We start from the raw sequence: 19,204 nt of genomic DNA, 5'->3' as shown, positions 1-19,204 counted from the left end.
AGGATATATTTGTTAAGATGTTTTATTTAAGCATTTGCATACAATATCTGGATAAATAAACAATAAAAAAATCGGAATTAAAACTCTCCTTTATCTTTATTTGTAGTATATACAGTGACGTAAATATGGTACAGTCCACTTTTTTGTCCAGCTCTTAAAGGTGCCCTGAAGAAAACGGGACAGTACCGATATACGTTCCTCATGCTTAACTGCGGTCAGTTTCGAAATAATAATACAAATAAATAAAATAAATATAATGCAATCCACATCAAGAAAGTACATTGAATTCAACAAATAAAAAGTTAATGTTGATCAAAGTAACACATTAATTATCTCCCATCATCACAGATTAACAGATGCATTTCTGATGCGAACCAGAAGATGGCGATATAAAACAGCAGCATGTCATAACCTTCTTCGTTTGTTTATTGTGTGACTTTAGCATTACTTTGCCTGTGTTTTTATTTCCTCTGAATTACCTTATTATTGTATGCACAAAACCCTAATGCAAACAAATTCTAAGTGAAAACATAATTGGTAAAATGTGTTTAATTTGTTAAAATTAAAACAATTAAAATATGTATTATGCTTACTCTTCCATTACCATTATAGTATTCTAATTTACATTTTGAGAGATTTTGTAAAACAAAATATTTATATGTGTCCTATTTTATGCATATTTATAGCCGAAATATAGGTTTCCCCATTGTAAAATAATATTTGGTTATAGGCTCGTGTTATGCTAAAATATGTAAAAAATTATAACGAAAAATATATATAAATAGTATATTTTATCTAGTTAGAGCGAATGTATGCTTCGGTCATTTTTGAAAAAAGGGCAAAAGGGAATGTAGTATCAATAAACACAACCATGTTTATTCTCATTTGGTTCAGCCCCCCCTACAGTCTCCCTGAAATGGTTTCTCCCTGTATATAGTCCTGAAAGCTCGTCCTTCATCAGCAGAGCAGACTGGTTTCAAAATAGCGAAGAGAGAGGACGGGAGACACAACAATTGGACATGAGCTCTTTAGAGGCAGAACAGATGAAGTACGATGTATTTGAGTTAAATTCTCATAGAGTAGCTCAAACACTTCTTGGATTTAGCAGTTAATACAAAGTTTATTATTTTCTTTCTCTCAGTAGACTTTGTTGCTGTTGACTGGAAACAGCAATAAAATGCTGCCTTGGAAGAAGAATAAGTTCGACCTGATCGAGGAAGACAAGCAGTCCAAGCAGAAGGGCTATGCGGTGAGCCTCAACTACTCTGCGCTCACCTCCTTCGCCAAGTCCTGCCCCGAGAGCGCACTCAACAGGGTGGGCAGCATGTTCAAGTCAAAGAGGAAAAAGGTGAAGATCACCAGCGAGGACCCGACATACACGGTGCTATACCTGGGGAATGCCACTACCATCCAGTCCAAAGGGGACGGCTGTACGGACGTTGCCGTGAGCAAGATCTGGGGCAAAAGCGAAATGGGCAAAAACGGCACCAAGATGAGGCTGACCATCAGCTCGCAGGGCATCCGGATGGTGCATGTGGACGACAAGGCCAGGAGGCCGGGACACTTGTACTTGCTACACCGGATAACATACTGCGTCGCGGACCCGAGGCTACCCAAGATTTTCGCCTGGGTTTACAGGCACGAAATGAAGCACAAGGCCGTGATGCTGCGCTGTCACGCAGTGCTGGTGTCCAAGCCGGAAAAGGCAAAGGCTATGGCGCTGCTGCTGTACCAGACCTCGGCCACGGCCCTGGCTGAGTTCAAAAGACTAAAGCGAAGGGACGATGCCAGACACCAGCAGCAGCAGCTCATAGGGGAACAGACCATCCCGTTGGTCCCCATCAGAAAGCTGCTGAACGGACAGTGCTACTACAAACCCCCGGTGGAGCGCAGCCGGAGCGCACCCAAACTGGGCTCCATCACAGAGGACTTAGTCGGGGAGGAGGAGGAGGAGAAAGCGATGCACTTTGAGTGTGAGGACATTCTGGACACGGACGGTGATTGTGTTGCTAACGGTAAACAGGAATTGACTCAGATTATTAATGACTTGGGGGAGATGAGCATAGGAAACGACCTGCAGACTCTGAAAGCTGACCTCAGAGTCACCAGACTTCTCTCTGGAGAGAGCACGGGCAGCGAGTCCTCCATAGAGAGCAACCAGGAGCCCCCTCATCTCTCTAATGGCTTTGAGGAGGTAAAGGTGCAGGAAATCGCCTGAATATTGTTAAGGTATTTCTGGGCGAGTCTCCTATGATGAGCCATGTCTCCACAAGAAACATTTTCCCTGTCCTTGTTTTGGAGAGTGTTTGTCCAACCTGGTGCCTATACACGACTTAAGCTCTGGGACAATAACAGCACATTGACACACAACAAGGCTACTGAACGATATCTTAATATTGTGTCAACCTATGAACAAAACAATTAACAAGTGCATGCCCATTTGAGAGAGGAAACGACACAAATCCAAGTGTGCCCAGGACGCACTGCACTAATTCCATCTCTTTTATTTAAGAGGATTTGTGTATCCTCAAGCTTGTTTACCTAACTTTACTCTCTCTTGCAAATTGCGTTTTTCTGTTGAAAGATGCTCTTAATGATCCAAAAATACTTAGTTTTTAAGCACGATTTGTTATTTTCCTAAGTGGTTCAGTGGGTCTAAACAGGCATCCTTAATTTTCCTGTCAGGGCGCTCTTGTTACTGCCTGTTCATTTACTTTATTTTGCACTGTTGTGGAAGTATTATGTTGACTACATGTACTTAATGTTTGTTGGTATGTTGCCTAAAACATCAATGTCTTATCTTTGCTGTGCAAAAGAAACACACCTTTATGTATTGAGATGTAAAGTACGATGTTTAAAGTATAAATATGTTATTTTTTAAAGAAAAATGTGGTTTGTTATGTGAACCTCATAGACTTATCAATAAAAAAGAAAATTATATGAAACTGTGGAACTTTATGTGTAGATTTGTGTTGGAAAACATTTAGACATTTGTTTCCCTCTTGTGCAATATGAGTGGGGATTTACCTTGAGAGGCTCAGATTCAGGTCAGATTTGCAGTGTGAAAAAAGCAACATGGAGGCAGGAAACACGGAGAGATATTTCTTAGCTGTATGGACTACAGGTACCATCATATTATTATTTATTTATTTAATAGCCTTGGCTGAAAATGTGTCCTTTTTCGCCAAATTGTTTTCTGGGAACAGGCTGTTGAAGTTATTCAATTAAGGTACTGAAGGCCCATTCATTCTGCCTGGCCTCAGGGAAGCCAGGACACACAGGAGGACGTCATCACAAACAAGCTATTAGAACATCACATGGGTCCTTTAATGACAAGACGACTGACCCCCAGACGCCTTAACAACATACTGACTGTTTTATTTTATTTTCCATTACGTCTATCTTCCTTTCATGAGACAGAGAATCTCTCAAGGGCAAAAACTAGTTCTCTTTAATCCACATGGCTACTGTAATGTTGTATGTGTAGAATATATCCAAAGCCAGCCAGTACATTTCTTTTACATTTGGTCTATGTATTGAATCAGAACAAGGTTTATGGAGGAAAGATTGAGGAACAATTTGATAATTCATGATTTGGAAAGAAGTACATACCTAATCATTTCTAATAGAGGACTTTACAGTACATAATCATGAGTTACTAGAGAGCAGACTGGGATATCCTATATTAATCAATATTTTTGTAATGATTAGTTTAACAGTCATACAATGACAAAACACTACATTTCATTATAGTGGCATAGGCCTATGTATTGACACAGTACCATTGAAGCCTAAATGAAATGTTTGGGTGAGTTGCTACCATTTGAAGACATGCATAGAGTTGAGTTGTACCATAAAACAGTTCTGACTTACGGTTAAAGATGTCAAAAATGGTAATATTCACAGCCATAAATATGTGAACATTATTTCAGCACATATATCGTCCTGCTAACTGGTTTAAATGTGTGTACCAAAGTTTTATTCAGAAGTACTGCATTAGAAGTGTTGTTACTTCACCAAATTATAAGTTGATGAAGAGAAGTGACACATTAGGTTACTTCCTCCTATTTAAAGATAGTGTATCAGGCGCAATATCTGATAACTACAGTGGCAAAGAGGCAGATAAACTCTCATCATGCGAGGGTTGTGACTTTGCAGCAGTGACACAACTTCCCTTGCAGCTCTAAAAGTAGAAGACCTGCCACTGTCACTTCCCCTCTACATAACAACCGGCCTACGCCTACTGCACACAGTTCTTACCAGACTTTCATATGAAACAGTATCACCACACTTATTTAGTTTATTTATAAATGTATATATATCTTTGGAGGTATGAATCTGTCTGCCAGAGCCACACCCCGAAAGCCCGCTGCATTAGGGCTGCAACTATTGATTCTATTCTTGATTATTCTTTGGGAAATAGTTTACATGTCCCCCCTAGTGTCTTAATGTCCTAGCTAATGTTTTTTAATGTTTTGTTTTAACAGTCCGCAGAACACCCAAATATATACCTATCAACTAATTGATCTGTCGACTAATGTTTGCAGCTTCACACGGCATGCACGGGTGCTCCCCCAGCCCAGAGCCAGGCAGATTGTCATGTACACCACCTGCAGTGATGCTGCACAATAACAGGGCTGAATAAGACATGAGGAGACAGAGAACAGGTTCCCTGCTGCCCAGAGGAGGTGGGTGGATATGGGGATTGTTATCTGCACAGACAGTGTTTCACCAGCGGACAAAATCGCATCAGCCATGTTGAGGTATTCACTGAAAACAAAAACTACTCCCACCATGGATTTAATATGAGATCAGGAGACAGAAGGTTAATGTATTTCAGGCAGCGGTCGGCCAGTCCTATAAAAAGCTTCACAGCAGCTCATTATGAATTGATGTGCCTCTGAGAGACCAAACACACGCACACACACGCACGCACGCACGCACGCACACACACACACACACACACACACACACACACACACACTTAATCCATGGCTGGTCGTGGTTATCCTGCATGTGAGTTTAAATAGCAACATAGCGCAGGAACCCACGCTTCTCTTCCTCATGTGGTGTGATGCCCTGTATGCAGCTGCAGCCTCACAGGAGTTGCCCTTTCCTGCAAAGAAAACATGACATCATCAGCAAGTGCCCTGCTCAATGTAATTAGTGGACACCCAGAACTTTTACCACATACAAGTATAGACAGAGCAATAGGGGAATTTTCTACAATTACTGCTTTTAACAGTTGCATAATGAATTTGTAGTCCAATATTTCTACCTGACCAACATTTTTGCACAACGTGTCTCATGTCCCACCTTTGCAAAAGCAATCATGGCCTTGGACAATCTTCCCGGCATACCTGAATATAGGCCACAGGTGCAGCCGGACCACTCACATGATTACAGGATTGAAAGTGTTTGTTGACAACAAGTGGTTGTAGAAGATGTGTTAATCTGCCAAGGGAGAGAGCAGAGTTCCTGACTGATAAGAGAGGAAACATATATGGTTTTCTTGTAAAAGTCAACCTTTGCTTTTGCTTATCTCTCAAACAAATCCTCAGGTGTTTTCTTAACTTATTGTTAGGCACGTTGGAGTCACAGGTCAAGAGGCTACTTATGTAGATTCTTTAAGAGTTTAAAGGTATCAAAATATACAAACCATGCAAATTGAATTATATTGTTGACATTACAACTTCCAACTTGCAACAAATCCTTAATTTCTTGCGTAATACCCTGATTAATTGTTTATTAGGTATAACAAATAATTACAAATCATGAAATAATGACTGATAAATTATTCTACCGTAAAGATTAAGTGTTCCACAGTCCAAAGAGTACAAAAAACATAACTTGCACTATACTCGTACAGATACACATACATTCTCCTTTGCAACAAACAGCAACAACAAATGACGTGTAATGTCGAGATCCCCAATATTTCCAGGAAGGAAAGGATGGGGGTTATGATGCTTGAGCGGTAAAAAAAACATACAGGACAAATGGAAATTGTATACATTTTTTGTGAAAAGCGGAGGACAGTACAACCAAATACTGAATAAAGACCAATGAATTAACCTAAGGAGAAAGGTAATCTGGCAGTCCTTGTGCTGTCTGACACCCATGCAGAAGAGCAGAGTTGTTTAATGATGTGCTGGTTGAACGCAGCTGCAGGCCATCGATGTACCACACCATCACCAGCGCCAGCCAGACACGCCACGGCAGAAAATCTGTTCGTCTATAATGCATGAGGAGGGCTGGGAAAGCAGCAGAGCGTTAGTTAGTGTGCCCGGATCTGATTACACCAGCAGCACGGCGAAGTGAGAGGATGAATCAGAGCATGGAAGGATGGTGACCTTCTGTGGTGTCTGTGGAAACATAAAAAACAAATCTCTAGGAATAGTAGCAACATGTCCCAGCTTGCCCTCAGATGGTAATTAGATGCTTTACGTAGACAGTAACTCAATACTTGACGCAGGTGAGGAGGAGCTGGAGGCGACACTACTATTTGTAGCATGAAGGTGTAATTAACACCCAACTCAAATACAGCAACAACCACTGAGGGTCATTTTACTCACACCATAGAATTAGAAGTGCTGCAGACCGTATAGACATAGTTGTGGTGAACTTGTTGGCCTTTTTCTCTTGGAGGATGGTGCGTTTTGATTCGTGCTTCGCAGGCAGGCAGTGTCAGATGATGTCAGTGTCAGAGTCCACTCACGACTGTACCAGGTCGCTGCGAATGTGAGAAAGACAGAGACAGACAGTGAGGGACAGAAAGAAATCCATTACGGTGCCATCCTCAGCTCTCATTAGTTTGCATCTGACAGCTGTCCTCCGGGAGCTGCATAAATGTGTGTGTCTTTGCATGCAAGTCCACTATGTGTGTATGTACAAGTCACTTTCATGCCCAACTGTCTTCATTCGTGCCGCGTCCTTTAAGGTGCTGCTCTGACTGAAGTGCAGAATCGACTTAGCAAAAAAGACATGCTTTAATTAATTATTGAGAAACTGCATCCATCAAAAGGGACTGTGTCTGAAAATTCAGATAGATGTCAGTGATTTTATGCAGTTGGGTTATATAATCTAAGATGAGCAACTTGGAAGAAAACAATGAATGTGGAGACAAGGAGTCTACGGCCATGCTGGAAGCTCTGTGAGTCTGTATAAGGCACAGAGTTGCTTTTAGCTAGATGTTAACATGAGCATGCTAAAATGCTCACATGGTAATTCCAATTAACTGATGTTTTGCAAATGGTTTGTACCATGCTAACAAACTTGGTTAACACGCCTGTTAGCGTGTTAACATTGTATCTTTAGCATTAAACAGCTTAGAACTATGAGTTGTCACTTGTTTTGTAGATGTTTGGTCAAAAATCTAAGTATAGCGAGGAAAAGTACATTCCATTCCACCATCCTTCTCATTTTTGAAGAAAATAAATCTACAGTAGAATTATTATTGGCAAGAGACAAATACTTGTTCATCATGTTTTCGTTCTTCCTTTCTGTCTTTCTTTTGTTATTTTGCAGGGACAGTGTAAATGCAGCAGAGTTAGCCAAGGGGCTATTTTGTTATCCATAGTCCTTGGACAAATGTTGTAAGATCACCCTAAAAAACAAAATTATTTATGACTTATATTATGTTCTTAGTCGATTTAAACGATAACATTTTAGGTCAAGAAAGTGGGAGTTTGCTGTTAAACTTTTGAAGCATAGGATGGTTACATTACATAAAATTGTAGTTACATATTATGAAAACGACACAACCAAAAGACGCACATGATTGACATTTTAACTTTCTTTCTTACTGTGGCTACAGTGCCTCTGTTTCTGAGGAGGCGTGTGGCGCAGTGGATTAGTGCGCTGATCTTCGAATCAGAGGATAGCAAGTTCGAGTCCCACTGCAGTCAGCATGTCGTTGTGTCCCTGGGCAAGACACTTCACCCCAAATTGCTCCTGTGGGGATTGCCCACAGTATTGAGTATGTAAGTCGCTTTGGATAAAAGCGTCTAACAAGTAACATGTAATGTTTCAAACTGGAATGGACGAGCAACTGGTCATGCTCATTTTCTTGCTTCCCGGTATAGAAACCATCACCAGACTTGTAGTACCATGTTGGTGTTGGTGTTTATTGTGCAAGACAAGAGATGTAGTTAATGGGAAGAAGCAAGATTATCAAAAGTATTATTAAACTTTATGTTAGTTTCGCCGAAGTTAGCATCATAAACTTGCCTTCCTCAGTTGACCACATACACAGTTGCAGGTACTCACAGAATATCTCATCACTGTGCACTCAGTCATCATTCAGCTCCGGACAAAAGTCCAACTTACAAATCCCCCCGTGAATCATACATGCTGAGTGTCTCACAAGACACTTCTCAGTCGGCGTCCATACAGTCTGCTCATGTAATGAGCCATGTCTGTGTCTATGGGCAAAGCCCCATGAGGCCTTGAACTGGAGATATCGCAGTGTCCCATTCAGCCACCGCGGCTCTTGTTTTCCACTTGCTCGGACACAAAAGCTCTGCCCCTGGAGGGCCATAGATTTCAGCAGGGTTATTTCGGTCTTTCCGCACACGGGGAGGAAATGGAATAATAACAGAGGGGAGAGAGAAAATCACGGTGTGACACTCAGACAGACTTTCTTTTTGAAGAGAATGAAGAATCCAAAATGGGATCCTCATTCTGTAACGGTACGTCTACACAGCAGCGTTAAAAAAATCTTGGAGGTGGGCGTATCTGAAGCTTGAGGATTTTTTGCGAGCAACCAATCACATGAATCTCCCCGCCCGCGACATACGAAGCAAAAAAGCCCGAAGTAAACTGGATATAAACTCCCCAAACAGGCGAAAACCTACCACTGTCTCTGCCACCTCCCTCCATGCCTGGCTCCTCCGGTTTATATCCCGGTAGGTCTGGTCATAAAGCACCGGGTGATTGATTCGCTAACGCTAATTTCTCCTCCATTTTTTGGAATATGAGGAAATGACCTGCGGTATGTCTCTCCCAGCATACACGCCGTTTGATTGGCTAGAGCTTGAACTGTCAGATTTGCGTACACGGGATTTGATTGGCTGACGCTTCCACCTCAGCCTCAAAAGTTGAACATTGTTCAACTTTGAATCCTCAAAATCCTGAAAATCTCCGCTCGCCTGCCCACAATGCATTTCGGCGAAAAGTGAGGGAAAGTGACGTCACCCCATTCAAAGTGAATGGGCAGAAGCGTTTCAAGATTTTTTTTAACGCTGCTGTAGGGTTTGGGAGGCTTTTTTTTTTTTTTTTGTGATACCCATCAGCATGTTTTGTATAGGGGGAGAGTTGAGGGGACATCTATGCCCCCAAAACACTTGCTTCCCTTTGCAACTATTGGTCAGTGGAGCAAAGTGGAAGCAGGTTTTGAGCATCTTTATGTAATAGATACTGTGGCCTATTTTTCAGATCTTACCTGAGGAAACCATGGTGAAATCCACATGTGCAATTTTCCTGTTTCAAATACAGACAGGAAACAGATGCAATGTCCAACACCTCAGTTCATAGCCATGTCCCATAGGATGCACATGGTTCTCTGTGTGTGTGTGTGTGTGTGTGTGTGTGTGTGTGTGTGTGTGTGTGTGTGTGTGTGTGTGTGTGTGTGTGTGTGTGTTTTGGTGCTTTTATCTGCTGACAGAAAAACTTGGTGCAGAAGCTAGATATGCAAAATACAAGTATATTCCCAATGTAAACAGGAAAAACCCTCAGTATGAATATTTACATGTACATTACTATCAAAAATCGTACGTGTGTTTATCCGCTTTGCAGGTCGCTGTAGTTTTATGAGCCTGTCATCTGAATGCATGAGCTTTATTATCCACGCTGCACTTCAGGCTAAGGGTGTTTTGAGTTTTCACACTTATTATTCTTAAATATATTACTTTTTCTATTGAGCCGAATGACGAGCATCAGCCAAACCTTTTCATTGACCACTGCATTTAGATCAATGCTGTGCAGAGCATTGTGTCAGTGAGTAACTGTGTTCCACTCATAGCATTTTGCCAGCATGTCATCAGACGTCATCCATGACAAGTCTATTTATAAGCCTTGAGCTTGGAGCCCAGCTGAATGCTTATCAATAGACGGCCTGGTCCTTTGAATACAGTCAACTTTGCACTTGTAGAAAATAGAAGATGACAAAATGTTGTCATTAACTAAACATTGAGAGGATTCTTTTTTTTTTACTGTTGCCATACTCCTCATATAAAACATACTTTTATGTGTATATATTTCAGTGATTTTTAGTAGTCCATGGTAGGGAAAACCCATAATGTCGAGTCCCAAGATCTGAGAAAACATTTTTTTTTTTTTTTTTTTAACACTATGGCTTTATACGCTTTTAGTGCATCACAGAATCTTTCGCTTGTTGTATTAAATAACAATTACATTTTATTTTGACATTTCTCATGCAGCCCAATTACCCATACACCAGGGGTTTTCAAAGTGTGGGAAGGTGAGCCTCCCCTCAGAGAACATAAGAACAGCCGCGCCCCCCCTCCCAATTATTATTGCTATTATTATTATTATTATTATTGTTGTTGTTGCTATAATGCAGGGGTATTATTATCCAGTGGAATGCCCTTACCTACTGGCCTAGTTAAATCAAAGTGGTTACTTTTTTTTGGCTTGTCAGTGTAGTTTTACACACCGTCTTATTTGACTTTCTCAGGACTTAAAACAGTTTTTTGGGGGAAGACCCCCACAAAGGAAAATATATATTTACACACGTAAGGTCATCATCTTAACAGTTTGTTATGCTCATCGAGTCATCCGTGAGCAGAGCATCAAGTTGGCATGCCTATAACAGCTGAATGCGGCGATTACCATCTTGTTCAGCAAAACGCCTCACAAACTCATTAAGATCTAAAGCTTTAGTGCGTTTTGATTCAATGCTGAGTACAGCCAAACTTGACAGTCTCTTCTCTGACATTGTAGACCGCAAATACCTAATTCCTTCCGTCTACTTGGTTCCGAATGCGCCATCCCGTTCAAATGAAATCGCCGCCAATCACATTTCCTCGCTCGTGCCAAGGCCGGGGGAGGGGTTACAAGGCTCGCGTCTTGTGCTGCATTTACTTGCACTCGGACATTAGGGATTTTCTCTCATAAATGTCCGATGAGCCACAACTTTTATTTCAAAACCTGTTAGCCTGTTCCACAATTCTTCGTTTTCCGAGGCTAGGAAGGATTCTTGCCTCGCTTCTGAAGCAAGTGACTCGGAAGACATGTGCTACCAAGCAAGCGTCCTCGACATTGAGAAACACCCTGGGTCTCCACCAAGCCCCCAGGAAGTGCGCCGGACTCTGAGGAAAATATTCGTTGTGGCCAAACGGCGGTACTACACTTCCGTATCAGTCGCTGGGTCCGGAAATACTTTTTCCCATTGACTAACATTGGGAAAGAGACGTCTGTAAATCGTTGGATAATTTTATATTAAACTAAATAAACTACTCAGTATGAACATTTGTATAGCCCTTATTAAAAACATTCAGTCCTCAAGTTGTAAAATGTGCTAATAACGTTATTCTGAGAGTTATTTTCCTCGGCATTATGAACGCGGATCTAACCCACGGGACCGCGCCCCCCGGGACGTTCATGTGATGTGTTTAGTACTACATGAGTTTTACCTTTACCCATGGATGCACGATAAGAACGGATTATATGACTATAGGAATACTTTCGTGACGTTTCGCTCTCTCAAAAGTTGGGCCATTTTGTCTTCATGCGCCAATGCGCAACTCTCATACGAATGAACGAGGCCCCGCCTCCCACGCTGTATCCAGTTCTTATTATACATCCATGGTCTCCACAGACAGCCAAAAGTGTGCAAGTGACGTTTTCTGCCAGACGCTGTCTTTCACTTTAGGTAACTTCACTAAAAATCGATCCATGTTGCCGCTCGCATAAAGTTAGCTGAAGTTAACTAGCTAGATTTCACTGTTTCTCGTAATTTTTTTCTCACGCTGCGCCTCCCCTGAAGCTCTCTGGCGCCCCCCAGGGGAGGCGTGCCTCACACTTTGAAAACCGCTGCCATACACAATTTAGGAGGGAGACACTGACCATAAAAAATGGAGGGTACCCTCAGGAGTGTTTCTTTATTTCTGTTAAGTCTACCACATAGCATTGGAAAGTTTTCAATCATGGTAAAAACTTTAAGTCCAATTTCACTTTTACGGTTTATTAGGTATGGCATTATGGTCAGAATATTGTTACCGTTTTTCCAACTCATGTATATCAAAAACGAGAGGCCAAATCCTTGGTTTTGTAGAATGAAATAATATAAAAATGAATTTTAGATCGGTTATTTTGTAGATGCAATTTTGTTGTGAACCAGCATTGTGTGCAGATTTACCACTGAAAACCTAAACATTTGTAAACTACAATATTATAGTTTGAGAGAATATTTTGTTGAGTCATTTTTGCAGCTTAAGAACAGTCTTTTATTGGCCACATCCCTCTTGGTCACCTTCCCAATGCTGAGCTTTTTATTTGTGCCGTTAAAAGCTTACACTGTTGAGGTGATTGATTCCCAGGTTTGACCCCTTAACCCCTATCAGGAGGTTTCAGAAGAACTGAACATCAGAAGTTACTGCATGAAAAGAGCAAAGCAGCATTCATGCCTTTGTGTTTCTACACTTAAGGCAGACTGTCCAAACCACACGTTTCCCTGAGATGGGAATTTAATAATCCAGCAATGTTTATCAGTTGTTTCTAAGAACCACTCCTTAGAGTCACACTAAAATGAAAAATAGAGAAGTATAGGTGACACTCTATTTCCCGGTTGGGTGTTCTCTAATGTGAGTTTCTCCTTGAGTCACTAAAGGAGTGTACTTAATCAGCACATAGTCTACATGACTGACTGACAGGACCTGTGATGCAGTGTTGCGGTGGCTTAAATACATATCAAAATATTTGAATCTGTGGAGAGCTGTCATTTTTACAGCTATAACAGTACACAAAGTAAACTGTTTTTGAAGCATGAATGCCTTTGACAGACATGAGCAGACTGGTATGGTGAAGGCTCTGTGCCAGCATGTTCCCTTCCTGCAGGTCTGTGCTGTTCCTAAAACATTGATTTAAGGACACAGAGCTGAGGGACAAACATGATTCATCTGCAGGGGCCTGACAAAAATAAACTGGAAGAAGGTCATGGCATGTTTGTTAACATCTTGTTTGAGTAAGAATCATCATTAAAAACTCACCTGTTCACCATGGCCTTTGTCCCCTAACCCATCACAGTCCCCCTGCTTCCACTCCTACTGCTATTTATTTAATTGTTTACTCTATTATTTGCTCCTTTTGTTTTGTTTGTTTGTTTGTTTGTTTGTTTGTTTGTTTGTTCACCATGTAAAACGGCCTTGGATCCCTTGAAAGGCGCTATACAAATGTAATCTATTATTATTATTATTATTAAGAAGGTATATGGTGTATGTATGTAAACGTACATCTGTACATATGCTTGTGAATACATGTCAATTTATGTTAAAGGTCACCTATCATGCTATTTTTAGGCAATAGCATAGGTCTCAGATATATGCAAATATATAAAAAACATGTCTATGAAGTGTTTTGCTCAAAATACCAAGCAGATCACCCATTCTAGCCATGCCTCATATCCTCTATTTTACTTCCTGTTTCAAAAGTGCTGATTCTGGGTATAAAGCTTTAAAAAATTGATAACAAATAAAAAGGGAGGGGTCTGAGCTCATGCGGGACCCGGCAGCTACTGTCTAAACTAAATACTGTAGTGATGAAACGCCATATCATGGATTATCAAGGATTATTTCTGAAACCGTATGGAGCTCAAAGGCTTTCTCTCTTGCCGGTTATACCACAAGGTGAGTTCCTTTTTATATCCAGCTTCTTCACACACATGCTCTCCAGTACAGGTTAGCTCTGAGTATTAGCCATGCTAATGTGAACACTGACCATATTACGTCCAAAACAGTCGGACATTGTTTCTGATAGCAACTTTCTGATAGTGCCGTGGGTCCACATTTCCGATATTACGTCATATCGGACGCAAATCTGGATCAGCTCCGTTGTACCCCCGTTTTTAGAGATTTGGGTACGGAGGAAAAGAGAGAGGGTTTTATTTTCTGACGCTGTGTGAGTTCCCTGACACACCGGGGACACATACATGTATTTATGTAGAAAAGACATCACAAAGTGCATTTTGCATGAAAGGTCCCCTTTAAGGTATGTATAGATATATATATTTCTTGTTATGTTTTTATGCTAGGTAATGTTTTTTACAAGCAAAATATACCATGAAGATTCATCATTTTTAATACATGTTCATTTCTGTTAATATTTGTATTAATGATTTTCCTTAAAAGAAAAATTATATTTTTAAAGTATATATATATTATGAATAAATAAATCAAACAACAAGGAGCTATAAGTAAGGATAAATGAATTGCATAAAGACCATATTTCAGATTTAAAAATTGTTTTCACTTTATTCAAATCACCTTGCATCATCTCTTCACAATGTCGTCACAGGTGGGAGAATCCTTGTTTTCCGTCAGCAGCATCCGATGCTCCATCAGTGGCGTCAACATTTCCCGACCAGGTGCGACTGCCTGTTCAGTATTTGGCCAGATGGCAGCTCATCTCCTCCAAGCCTCTTATAGCCTCTTAAGACACAGGCCATGAGCTCTAACAAAACAACAGAGCAACCTTGCTGGACGTCCACTGCCAGACTGTAATCTCACCCCCCCTCACAACGCTGTCTCCAGGGAATTAGCATGTCATCGGGGCTAATGAGCCACACACCGTCTAGGAAACCCACAGTGCCCGTGGCTATTGCTATGCCCATTTGGCAGTAGACCTTAATGTGACAGATATTTAGTCAACTTTGCTTTTATTTTATTTATGCCATGTATAGATTTTTTAGATTCTCATCAGTTTCTGTACTGGTGTTGGAGTTTAGTCAGGGTTGTTATTTTGTGAAGCCAACAACAACGTTTTTCTTCAGCTTATCCCCCTGTTGCTGCTGCCAAGAACATAAAACATCACTTCCTGTTCAACAGAGGATTGCTCCTGGTAAAGGGCCACCTTACTCTGTGTGCTTACACCAGCAAGGTTTCATGAAACTTTGTAATATATTAACTATTAGGAGGTTTATCTTTTCTAAAAACATTACTGATTAAGAGATTTATTTTGTTGCATTAGAAATCAAACTCAGCAGTTGTCATTAGAACAGCTTTTTACAGTCTGCCAGTTTATATCTGTGGGCTCATTTAAAAATCTGTCATGAGTTTAAGCATGTGACATAGAGTTTAACACTTTTATATCACAGAATGGGATGTTGTGTATCTGGTTGGTGCCATGCCCTGATGATTAAAAGCAAATAACACAAAGTCTGACTCAAGGCAAAGCAAGTTTATTTATATAGCACATTTCAGCAACAAGTCAATTACAAGTGCTTTACATAAAACACCAACAATGAGACATATAAAAAGTAAGCATGCACACTGGACAAACAGTCATATCCCTCACAGAGCATGATCATTAAAAAAACATTTAAAAAGAAAACTGAAATGTACCAACACACACACGCAAATTTAAACAAGATGTCACCTCTGTATTACATACAACATGCTCGTAAGTCAAAGAGGGAAACATGCTTTTTATGTTACATGATGAATCTCACTCAATTGTTTCGCAGAACACACAATCTAAATCAAAACAACATTGTTGAGCTGAAAGACGAGACCCAGATTCTTTTTTTCGGGACATCAAAAGTGTGTGTGTGCGTGTGTGTGTGTGTGTGTGTGTGTGTGTGTGTGTGTGTGTGTGTGTGTGTGTGTGTGTGTGTGTGTGTGTGTGCATTTGTGTGAAAATATGCGATAACAAACATTCCAATGACATTCTTGTAGTGACCTTTGACTTCCCTTTGACGTTCCTTTCTTGTTATTGTGTCAAGTCCCTGCAGATGAGTCATGTTTGTCCCAGAGTCCTTGAATGTAAAGGAAATGAGAGTCCCTACATCAACAATGTGTGTATTCTGTGATTTACATTAAAGCTGCTTGTGTTGCTGCTATGGCCCTGCAGCGTGGTTAAAGTGAAGGCCTGTCGTGTTGTGACGGCAACAACAATGTTAGTGTCGCCTCTGGAGCTCGCTGCCACCGGGTTATCAGTGATCAATGAGGAAGAGCTGACTTCCTATGCTGCCTCACTCTCAGGATAAAGTGTATGAAAGCTTCATTCGTCCACAGCTCAGCCAATACATGTGCAGTAATCATTTTGCCTGCTTACACTGAAAACATTTATTTTTCAAGAGCTAACTGTCAAACCGAGATGACAGCCTTTTAAAAAATGGGACGCTGACTTTGACAAAACAGGTGCTGAATAAAAGTGAAAACTGTTGTAGTTATATTCTGTCTAAGATTTCTGCTTGGAAAGTAGGATAACACTTGCTAACTGATCTAAAGTTATATTGTGTTATATAAGTGTCAAACAGTTGCCATTACATTTTTGCTGTGCAGGGAAGTCAGGTTTGTCTTTGTCTTCCCACTTGTTTTTCATTTTTCTTTGTTTGTCTTTCATATACACTCTGTCTGCCTCGAACATGACTTATTTCTTCCCCCTCTTTCTCTCTTTCTATTCTCTAAGTTCATTGTCTCCCATCCTGTGTCTCAGATCCCGTAAACCAGGGTTTTCATCACAGTCACAACAACAACAGGCTGTGTGTGAGTATGTGTGTGTGTGTGTCTGTGTGTGCTTGTTACAAGTTTCCATACAGGACGACGAAGGGAGAGTGGCAGTTTTGCAGTTTCGGAGAGCAAGCCTTCGTCATTTCCTTCCCGTTTCCTTCATTTAATTCTCCGGTCCCCTGCTGCAAGCTGCCCCCTCTTTCCTCCACCTGCATACACACACACACACACACACACACACACACACACACACACACACACACACACACACACACACACACACACACACACACACACACACACACACACACACACACACACACACACACACACACACACACACACACACACACACACACACACACACACACACAACACCAGATAATCTGACACACTGCACAAACATCCAGACAATAAGGTTTTCATGCACATGCTTTTGAACACGCACATAAGAAGTCTATGCAGGTGCATTCAGGATTGTTAAAAAACAAACAACAGTAAATCAGCCCGGCACAACTGATCATTTATTGAAAATAGCTTTAATTTGTTCATATTACACGCAAAAATGAAAGTGTTACAGAGTGATTTTGTTGTATGTTTTTGTACTTTTGTGTTGTAGCTTTGTCATGGATTTTCCGCTAAAATAGATAGAATATTTGTTTGCAATATTTATAATATGAGTTTTCTTAAAAACCACTTCCACAGTGCATGTACAACTGCTTATATTGTTACAATTTGCGCACATTTTTGTGCCATTAATCATTTCTCTTGTGCATTAATCCGGTTTGCTGCTCTGAATCAGCACATCATTTTCAATGATACAGCAATGCAGACTTTCAGGTGCGACGGCTCATTAAAATGTTCAGCAGGTCTGAACAGATGCGCCTCTGCAATACTTTAGCAATAACACCTGAGAAAGTGCTCGTACATTTGAATATTGGCACCATAGTGACTGAGAGATGCCATTAGAATAAGCGTGGTTTAATAACAGGAAAGTTGTTAGTGGTTGTAATGTATACACACTAACCTTATGGTTTCATAATATGGAAAGAGTTTACTGTACAGAACATGTGAGCAGGGTTTGAAACCCCCTGACCATAAGTTTGCTTAATTCACATACAACATGGTGCAGATCAGACGTGGGAAAGCAGAGGAGTTTCAGTGTGCTGGACTGGATACAGAGGATCAGCACATCGCTCTGTAATCTTTCAGCTTATGAAAATGAAATTGACAGATACCATTGTTTGCTCTAATAAGCAAATCTCTCTAACTCTGTGCGACAGGAATGCACCCAGTCAGGATTCTTGTGATTACATGGGATTGTTCTTGAACACTGTGTGTGTGCATACTTTACAAACCAAGGGTGAAAGGAACATAGCTTTGTGTGACTGGTTGTTTGTGTTTTTAGGAGCTTGCTCTGTCAACAGAATCTAGCGTAGACATATTAACAAACAACCTGCATTTATTTATATATTTTTTGCTATTTATTCAAAAGCACTTGCTCCTAAAACCAAGCGCTTATTTTAAACCATCGCATAATAGTCAGCCATGTCACCAAAAAGTGTTTACTTTCACATAAATTGCATTAGCTAATACTGTACATTTTGACGGAAACAGCACTCCCCCAGATGGTTTTGTTTTTAAGGAATAAGGAAGACTTTACATTGAACATATTGCAAAGTTACTGCAACACGAAACATCGCAAATGTTAAATGATTGCCTCTTGTCAACTAAGACAGAATTAGGACAGCTGAGAACACAGGGTAAGTGACGGATTGTTGATTTGGTCAATTATTTAGAAACCTTCGTCAGCTCAAAAGACATGTCATTTGATTTTCTCTGCAATATTGTACAAAGCTGCAACACTGGGGACTATTATAGCACATTTCTCTCTTTCATTTATTGTCACCTCTCTCTCTGTCTATAATAAAGGCTTAGGATAAACGTCAACATGGCTAAACTGTGCTATGACTAGGTGTGAGACTGAGAGCCTGAGAAACTGAACTCTCCAGTCAGAAGAGTTGAAGCGGGGGCTGGAGGTTACAGAGATGGATTCCTCTGGGTTTTGTTCCCATCATCACCAGAAGAGTCACGTGCCTCCAGCCTCCTGTTTAACCTGTCCACCTCGACACAGCAACGCAGACAGGAATGCAATGCCTGCTTCTATCTGGCTTCTCTAGAGACTTTGGCATTCCTCCGATCGTTGGAGAGAAAGGGAGATGAAAGAAGAAAACATTTGAGACAAGTTCAAAGAGAGGGAGGAGAGAGAGGTTGGGACTGGATGAGCAGAAGACAGTGAGAGACAGATCCACAGATAAATACAAGGATCTGACAGCCTCTTCTCTCCTCCTGTGTGTTCTCTGTTTAGTTAGATTACAGAAATCCAGACAGATCTGAAATGAGTATACAGTTTACTGTCAGAAAGCACTGAAAGACTAAATGTATGACACTGCTTACAGTCTTTTATCCAAACATTTTGTTGTTGAGTGACAGAGGGTTGCATTTGTTTTCCCAGG

General features: G+C 40.8%; 1 protein-coding gene across 1 annotated transcript; it reads left to right on the top strand.

The window, feature by feature from the left end:
• The first annotated feature begins 970 nt into the window (after nucleotides 1-970).
• Nucleotides 971-2,949, top strand: fam43a (family with sequence similarity 43 member A). The gene is made up of 2 exons (XM_034147711.1): nucleotides 971-1,048; nucleotides 1,142-2,949. The coding sequence occupies exon 2, from the start codon at nucleotides 1,178-1,180 to the stop codon at nucleotides 2,216-2,218; it is 1,041 nt and encodes a 346-aa protein (XP_034003602.1). The 5' UTR covers nucleotides 971-1,048; nucleotides 1,142-1,177; the 3' UTR covers nucleotides 2,219-2,949.
• Nucleotides 2,950-19,204: the final 16,255 nt, after the last annotated feature.

Source organism: Trematomus bernacchii, unplaced genomic scaffold, assembly GCF_902827165.1.
Source record: "Trematomus bernacchii unplaced genomic scaffold, fTreBer1.1, whole genome shotgun sequence".
NCBI classification, from domain to species: domain Eukaryota; kingdom Metazoa; phylum Chordata; class Actinopteri; order Perciformes; family Nototheniidae; genus Trematomus; species Trematomus bernacchii.
The sequence above is the reverse complement of the archived record's forward strand: the minus strand, read 5'-3'. Positions and strand labels throughout refer to the sequence as shown.

Excerpts from the sequence above, each read along its gene's own strand:
- fam43a (XM_034147711.1), top strand. The coding sequence starts at position 1,178 with ATGCTGCCTTGGAAGAAGAATAAGTTCGACCTGATCGAGGAAGACAAG.